The sequence below is a fragment of the Coregonus lavaretus genome (genome assembly GCF_964263955.1).
Source record: "Coregonus lavaretus genome assembly, chromosome: 15".
In the NCBI taxonomy this organism is placed as follows: domain Eukaryota; kingdom Metazoa; phylum Chordata; class Actinopteri; order Salmoniformes; family Salmonidae; genus Coregonus; species Coregonus lavaretus.
The window spans coordinates 40473489-40482395 of record NC_140002.1 but is presented as its reverse complement, the minus strand read 5'-3'; the positions used below and the strand labels follow the sequence as shown (position 1 = coordinate 40482395).

Below are 8907 nucleotides of genomic sequence, written 5' to 3'. Positions count from 1 at the left end.
AACTTCGCACAGCAATTGAAGAGGAGTGGGACAGCATTTCACAGGCCACCACAATCAACAGCCTGATCAACTCTATGTGAAGGCTCATGTGTCGCGCTGCATGAGACAAATGGTGGTCACACCAGATACTGGCTGGTTTTCTGATCCACGCACTTACCTTTTTATAAGGTATCTGTGATCAACAGATGCATATCTGTATTCCCAGTCATTAGAAATCCATAGAGTATGGCCAAATTAATTTATTTCAATTGACTGATTTCCTTATGTGAACTGTAACTCAGTAAAATCTTTGAAATTGTTGCATGTTGCGTTTAAGTTTTTGTTCAGTGTATATTTGGCTGTGTTCTGATGTAGACAACAAACTATAAAGTTTGAAATATTTTTTGTTGTACAGTCCATTGAAGTGTAGTAGGCCTACATGTTATGTAAATGTTCATATCAAAAACAAAGCTAGTTTTCATCATCAATTCATTCAGTTGTCTGTGAAATTGGGGACAAATAAGAGGCTGAGAAAAGAAGACTGCCCTCTGAAGGGGCCGAGTGGGCAACTGTCATTGAGAGCCAAACTGTGCCACATGATGACCAGCAATATAATTGGGCATGGTATACAGTATGGAGGGATGACAGAGGTGATTGCAGAATTTCCTCTGTTATTTGCTTTATTCACATGCAACTTGTAAGATAACTAATGCTACTACTTGTAATCATCACAAATACAGTAAGATCATCATGACAAGGTGATAATGAGTGTTCAGCATATTTTATTTACAGATACAGCAACAGAGAAACAAGTGATGTGCTAGCAGAAACCCCCTGGGTAATTTTTTGATTTCACCTTTATTTGATCAGGAAATCATAATGCTGGTGCCTATGGATGTCTCTCCCTGCACCTCTACCCTCTGAGGCCCTCACTGTGACACTTCCAGCTGAGACCCAGGCAGCAGCAATAACAAGCAAATTAAAAAAACACAGGCATGGCTCCATCTCATCAAATCAAATCAAATTGTATTTGTCACATGCGCCAAATACAACAGGTGTAGACTTTACAGTGAAATGCTTACTTACAAGCCCTTAACCAACAATGCAATGCAAATAGTCTGGGTAGCCATTTCATTAGATGTTCAGGAGTCTTATGGCTTGGGGGTAGAAGCTGTTTAGAAGCCTCTTGGACCTAGACTTGACGCTCCGGTACCGCTTGCCGTGTGGTAGCAGAGAGAACAGTCTATGACTAGGGTGCCTGGAGTCTTTGACCATTTTTAGGGCCTTCCTCTGACACCGCCTGGTATAGAGGTCCTGGATGGCAGGAAGCTTGGCCTCAGTGATGTACTGGGCCGTACGCACTACCCTCTGTAGTGCCTTGCGGTCGGAGGCCGAGCAGTTGCCATACCAGGCAGTGATGCAACCAGTCAGGATGCTCTCGATGGTGCAGCTGTAGAAACTTTTGAGGATCTGAGGACCCATGCCAAATCTTTTCAGTCTCCTTAGGGGGAATAGGTTTTGTCGTGCCCTCTTCAGGACTGTCTTGGTGTGCTTGGACCATGTTAGTTTGTTGGTGATGTGGACACCAAGGAACTTGAAGCTCTCAACCTGCTCCACTACAACCCCGTCGATGAGAATGGGGGCGTGCTCGGTCCTCTTCTTTTTCCTGTAGTCCACAATCATCTCCTTTGTCTTGATCACTTTGAGGGAGAGGTTGTTGTCCTGGCACCACACAGCCTGGTCTCTGACCTCCTCCCTATAGGCTGTCTCGTCGTTGTCGGTGATCAGGCCTGCCTACCACTGTTGTGTCATCGACAAACTTAATGATAGTGTTGGAGTCGTGCCTGGCCATGCAGTAATGAGTGAACAGGGAGTACAGGAGGGGACTGAGCACGCACCCCTGATGGGCCCCCGTGTTGAGGATCAGCGTGGCGGATGTGTTATTACCTACCCTTACCACCTGGTGGCGGCCTGTCAGGAAGTCCAGGATCCAGTTGCAGAGGGAGGTGTTTAGTCCCAGGGTCCTTAGCTTAGTGATGAGCTTTGAGGGCACTATGGTGTTGAACACTGAGCTGTAGTCAATGAATAGCATTCTCACATAGGTGTTCCTTTTGTCCAGGTGTGAAAGGGCAGTGTGGAGCACAATAGAGATTGCATCATCTGTGGATCTGTTGGGGTAGTATGCAAATTGCAGTGGGTCTAGGGTTTCTGGGATAATGGTGTTGATGTGAGCCATGACCAACCTTTCAAAGCACTTCATGGCTACAGACGTGAGTGCTACCGGTCGGTAGTCATTTAGGCACGTTACCTTAGTGTTCTTGGGTTCAGGAACTATTCTGGTATTACAGACTCAGACAGGGAAAGGTTGAAAATGTCAGTGAAGACACTTGCCAGTTGGTCAGCGCATGCTCGGAGTACACATCCTGGTAATCCATCTGGCCCTGCGGCCTTGTGAATGTTGACCTGTTTAAAGGTCTTACTCACATCGGCTACGGAGAGCGTGATCACACAGTCGTCCGGAACAGCTGATGCTCTCATGCATGTTTCAGTGTTACTTGCCTCGAAGCGAGCATAGAAGTAATTTAGCTCGTCTGGTAGGCTCGTTGTCACTGGGCAGCTCTTGGCTGTTCTTCCCTTTGTAGTCTGTAATAGTTTGCAAGCCTCATGCTTTGGCATTGATGTCTGATGCATGGTATATGGAACTACCTGTAAAACTGATTTTAAAAAAGTGTAATTATGATCATTCTTCTTAGAAGCATTAACATAATACATGATCTACAAACTGTTGGACCAGGCTGAGGTACAGTGACAGGGGGCAGGATGTCCAATAACATGGCTAAGATTGCAGATGCCCGCAAGACAGTGGAACAGCTGAAACTGGAAGTCAACATCGAAAGAATGATGGTGAGCAAGGAATGGTTATTAGGCACAAGAGCTGGAGTATCTGAATCTCTTTATGTTACCAAAAAAGCTGTCCATTATCAATGTACATTGTAAATAGAGCACATTGGCTCCCACTCTCCAATCTGATAGCTTTGTCCTTGTTAATCATGTGTTCTATGTGCAGGTGTCCAAAGCAGCGGCTGATCTGATGGCCTTCTGTGAGGACCCTCTGGTGACACCAGTGTCATCCTCTGAGAACCCTTTTCGGGAGAATAAATGATTCTGTGCAATACTCTAATCCCCATACCTTCAAACAAATTGAAGTTTTTAAATACAATAACCCCAAGTTTTGTGTAATTATTAACAATAATTAATTGACAGTTCTAAGGACAAATAATGATAATACATTGAAGAACACTTGAACAGTTTGGTTTTGTTAGGCCTAGTCAGTGTGATGATTTTGTATTTAAAAAGCTGTATATGTAAATTGATCTGATTGACTGAAATAAAACATTATTTACGATGGGAGCAAAGTTCATTTGAGGCCTACAAGCCTAGCCTACATTCTGGGCTCTCCCTTTCAGTACACTGCCCTGACAGTGAGAGATTACACATTAACTTAAATTGCACCTAAGTCGTCCTAAGAACCAGCAATACTTTACTGTAAAATACCTAACATCTAAGAGTTCTGTGATCCTTTTCAGAGGTTAAACACCATTAGTGCCAATAACAGCCCAATTTCTGTTATTTTGAAATTGACAACTTTAACAACAAAATAGCTATATTATATTGAGGATCAAACAGTTCGCATATAAAACCAGTATTTTATTATTGAAGTAGGCCTACATTGCAGGTGCCTCACGTCATTCCATTGATGCATTACAATGATCAAAGAAAAATATATTAATTAAATGAATAGATAATCAACATAAGCATATCATGTGTTATCCATTTGTAATTAGTACCCTGGGGGCTGTGCACCTTGGTCGCAGTCAAGTCATGCAAAGCAAGCAAGGGCGGTGTCACATGCTTACCTTACAGATAGACGAGTAGGTGTGTGCGGACACAGGTACTAGGCCCACTGTTAGTTTTATATTCATCTCAACTAACAGGATTCACTGATTTGAGAGGGAGAGGTCGGCCAACTGCGCTGTGACAACGAACAAGGTATGAGCATTAAAAATGGTCTCTGTATTTTTGTGGTTGTTGTGTAACTTATTAATAGTGGAGTAAAAACATGTTTCTTTCATGATTTATGAATTAAGGGTTGAAAGTCTATGGCGTTAACCTGGCAAAGGCCCACGTCAACAAGTCTGAAGGCTACGTTTATAGGGCCAGACAGAAGAGGAGAAATTACTCAATTTAAACTAAAATCAATGTTCCTTAGTTTTTAATTCTGATGAGAAAATACAAATTGACAGAAAATAAGACTATATTCTACGCAATGTTGAAATCGAATGCGAGGCGACCAGTCAAGAAAACCTTGTCTGACAAATAGCCTACCTACCACTCCTCTTTTATGTTAAAGATGCACTCTAAAATGTTTTTATCATTTCAACCAGTTGTTTTGAAAGTGGCGCTCATGAGCCAAAAGTGGTCCCCGTTTTTTGTGTACTACGTCATCAAATTGTGTATTACATCATCCATTTCGTAAGATATGTCACGGCATGCAAATGATTATTATTAAATATATTTTTTGCAATTCATATGATAGGTTATGAATCCAATTCGTACTATATATTAAACATTTGTTGTGCTTAAGATCCTGGAGTGCATCTTTAAGTCAACACACACACACACACCTGATTCATATGTCCTCTGTCGAAACGACAGTAAGCTTTAACCAACCAAAGGTATGCAATACATTACATGACAATGAAAGTAACAAATATAAAGGATGGCACTTTAGTCTACTGTAATGCCTAATAAACAAATAACAAACCGGTATTCACTGCAAGTGACATCCCACCAGCATGACTTAAAGGACAATGATATCACCTACATCACTCACACAGCCAGTTTTCAAACTCTTGTTTTTCAAGTAAAGACAACAGCAAACTGTAGCCTACCTCTCAGCACATAGTCAACATACTATTTTTAATAAGGTACATTCATGATAATACCAGGTGCCTTTTTATAGGTTTGCAGTCAATATCTCACAAACAAAATATTTTATGACATATTTTAACATCAATTATCTGACATGGCTGGAAACTTCAAACTGGTGTGCAAACTACAGAATTGTCTTGCCTTGTTCTGCTCTACTATCCACCTACAGTTTCTTTTTACCCTTCTCTCCTTTGGGACTGCACAAATTGATATGCATTTTTTATTTGCAAGACAAATGCTTTGAGAACTGGTATCTATCTTGTGGAGGGTCAGATTAACGAAAGGGCATGCAGAGCACATGCCCCGGGGCCCACGACCTCCAGGGGGCCGACAACCCCCTCCAAAAAAGGGCACGTGCCCTGCGTGCCCATTTGGTAATCCGGCCCTCCAGGAGATAGATAACATTTCTCAAACCATTTGTCTTCAACACATCATAAGCAATGGCAAAATGTGTGGAATTGCAGGAAATTAGCTTTAAAACTACCTGGCGGTAGGTGCCCCAGGGCCCCAAATGCTGTAATCCGGCCCTGTCCTGGATGCATGGGAGGAATTACCTGTCCTAAATTGACCTCACAAGATTAACAAGTACTATATTCTGGATTACTAATGACTGAATAGGCCTATTTTAAAATAATTCCATTTGCATTGTTTAGTTCATACACACCTTTTTGCAAATTGTTTTTAAAGTTGAGTGAAAATGGTAAAGTTGATTAAACAATTATTTGCCATGGTACTTACTTTTATCACAAAACAACTTTCCTATAATTTATTTCACATTTAATGCATACTTCATATTTGTCATTTGTCAGGGTTGACAGGAGGATGGCCAACTTCAAGGGACATGCTCTTCCTGGCAGCTGCTTTCTGCTGTTAGGCCTGTGTTGGTCAGTGATGTACCCTCTCCAACACTGCTGGAGGAGGCGTCAGCCTAAAGGAAGTCAAAAACTGCCCCTGTTCTTTAACAGAATAGACTTAATTGAGGGGGCACTCATGATTTTCTTTGCCTTTGTGGGTGAGTGTCTTCCCCGGTGCACTTATTTGGACTGCTCTCTCTTTAAGATCTTACACTGTGGAATCTCTCAACCACTGAATGATCTGCCAGAGGCTTGCTGTTTGACCCTGATGTTGTCCTGTCATTCTGTAGGCATCATGGCAGAGCAGTTTGTTCCCGATGGGCCCCATACCCACCTGTACAACAGAGAGACCCAGTCCTGGGTGAAGCTGATGAACTGGCAGCATGGCACTATGTACCTCTTCTTCGGCATCTCTGGAGTTGTTAAAGTCCTCAGTGTGTCATCGCTTCCAGTCCCACTTGGTCTTGACCGCCTTGCTCTCTCACTGGCTTTTTTTATTGAAGGTACAGTATCAAAGGTTGAATGTTATTTGTTACATATCCATTACCAGACTAGAGGCGGATTTTAATTAGCAGGTATTCCTACCATCAGTATAATTGTCATATTTTTATTTTTATTTGCTCTTTGACCTGTAGACACTGATTAGATGTTGTCTGCATATTGTATTAATATTCTAGGATGTTCCACTCCCCTCCAGGGTTCCTGTTTTACTTCCATGTGCACATGCGCCCTCCTCTGGATACCCATATCCACTCCATGCTGTTTGTGGCAGTGTTTGGTGTAGCGGCCAGCACCCTGTTAGAGGTGTTCATGAGAGATAACATCGTACTGGAGCTGCTCAGGGCCAGCCTGACCATCCTGCAAGGCTCCTGGTTCTTTCAGGTAAAACAGTAACCACCACCAAATGAACCACTATAATTTTCAAATGAGTCAATCTCATCACGCTCACACAGAGAAACTGAGCAAAGTGTGTGCTCTTTCAGATTGGATTCGTGCTGTACCCATTAAACGGAGTACAGTGGGATCTGCAGGCACACGATAACATCATGTTCGTCACCATGTGCTTCTGCTGGCATCTAGCTGTGGCCCTGCTGATCGTTGGCATCAACTACTGCATTGGCTGGTGGTGAGCATCTTCCTTTTTATCAATATTTTTTACATTTTTATATCGCCTCTTTAATAGGTCAGTTAAACTTCATAAAATAAACTAACTCATTACATTGACATAACTTGGGTAAATTCCCTGCCTGTATGAGCCAACTCTTATCCATGGCTTTTTCTTCTCTGGTCCTAACAGCTGTATACAAAGATGTTCAGGAAGAGGAAGTGACATAGAGATCAGGATGAGAAAGACATCCAGCTCCCAGAAGGCTCTGCTACAGGAGTCAGATGAAGATTAGACAGACGAATCATGAAGTGTGTACAGTAGTAGATCACTTATGGGATTCTCCACAATTGTTTGTCTGAAATTTGATTAACTGGTTTCTCAGGTTTGTATCCCTGCTTCTGTGTATATTTGGATTTTGAGTGACATTATCTTATCAATTAAATAATGACATGCATTGTCGAGTTCAGATTCAAGCCAAATTAATTGTAAATAAAATGATTTACTGAGCCCTGACAAATGTAATGTAATTCAAAGTATAAAAGCTAATAACTGATTTTCAAGACTGGGGAGGTTGAGGAAAACAGGGGAGAGAATTTCAACATTTCTTCCCTGTTGTGAAACATTAACATCGGGGGTGTATTCATTACGTTGTGCAACGGAAAACCATTTCAAACCAAAAAGAGCAAACGGAACGAAACGGGGATAGGACCTACCTGAATTTGGCCAATAAAAACTCTCGTTTTCGTTGCAAAACGTTTTCCGTTTGGAGTAAACGTTTTGCAACAGACCAAACATTTGCAACGGAATCTGACTAATGAATATACTCGGCATCAATAATGTTACCTGACATGGTTTCCTCTCCTCTTAAGACAGTTTAAACATTTGCATACTCGTCCCGCCTATGGCTATACAGCAGGGGTCTCCAACCCTGTTCCCGGAGAGCTACCGTCCTGTAGGTTTTCGCTCCAAAACAAGGTTGGAGAGCCCTGCTATAGAGCAACATGCTTCTTTCGCTCCGGAAAACAGAATGTCTAACGGATTGTCAGAGATAATATATTTTCAATAAATCAAAAATACTTTTTTGAGGTTCGAGGTAGTTGAGGTAGTTATTTATTTTTTTAGGTACGAAATACTCTTACTTACATGACCACATAAAAAATACTGTATTACTACCAGATTCATCATAAATTAACAAAAACAAATGAGACAAGAATATAGAGAGAGATTACATTCTGTGATCATATTTTCATACCATGCCCAAAAGATGGAACTACAATCTTTGCACTCGAATCTTCAGTAATCGCAATGATAAGGCCCTCCATAGACTTATCTTGTCACTGCATCCATGACATTAAGGATACCTAGAACAATGTATCTGCTTACTGGATTAGACATTATACTAGTCAGGCGTTAAAGTGGATGGAAATAAATAGCAATCAACTTGAAATGTTTTATATAGATCAAAGGGTCGGGTGAAAATACGCCTCCAGTCTGTTTACCATGAGTAGAAACTAGGGTAGTTTCAGTCTAGTTTGCATAGTGTCAGTCTAGTTTGCATTGTGACATATGCAAGCTGTTGACCGAGCCTTGCCTGACACTTACTGTAATAAAGCTTACAATTAAATTAATTATATTTCATAGTGATGCAAACTCTTAGCCCTGCACAACAGATACAGTGTCTTCAGAAAATATTCACACCCCTTTACTTATTCAAAATGTTGTGTTAGATACAGCCTGAATTTAAAATTGATTACATTTAGATTTTTGTCACTGGCTTACACACACAGTACCCCATAATGTCAAAGTGGAATTATGTATTTCTAAATTTTTACAAATGAATTAAAAGTGAAAAGCTGAAATGTCTTGAGTCTATAAGTATTCAACACCTTTGTTATGGCAAGCCTAAATAAGTTCAGAAATAACAATGTGCTTAACAAGTCACATAAGTTGCATGGACTCACTCTGTGTGCAATA

General features: G+C 41.2%; 2 protein-coding genes across 2 annotated transcripts; both read left to right on the top strand.

Annotated features, from left to right (window-relative positions):
* Nucleotides 1-2799: 2799 nt before the first annotated feature.
* Nucleotides 2800-3142, top strand: LOC311142904 (guanine nucleotide-binding protein G(I)/G(S)/G(O) subunit gamma-8-like; the record flags this gene model as incomplete). The annotated part of the gene is made up of 2 exons (XM_084178622.1): nucleotides 2800-2883; nucleotides 3047-3142. 2 exons carry the CDS (start codon nucleotides 2800-2802, stop codon nucleotides 3140-3142), a joined length of 180 nt encoding a protein of 59 aa, XP_084034748.1.
* Nucleotides 3143-3956: 814 nt separating this feature from the next.
* LOC311142901 (transmembrane protein 45B-like) lies at nucleotides 3957-7225 on the top strand (the record flags this gene model as incomplete). The annotated part of the gene is made up of 6 exons (XM_084178619.1): nucleotides 3957-4029; nucleotides 5781-5983; nucleotides 6116-6328; nucleotides 6523-6707; nucleotides 6809-6951; nucleotides 7123-7225. Exons 2-6 carry the CDS (start codon nucleotides 5794-5796, stop codon nucleotides 7223-7225), a joined length of 834 nt encoding a protein of 277 aa, XP_084034745.1. The 5' UTR covers nucleotides 3957-4029; nucleotides 5781-5793.
* Between the last annotated feature and the right edge of the window lie 1682 nt (nucleotides 7226-8907).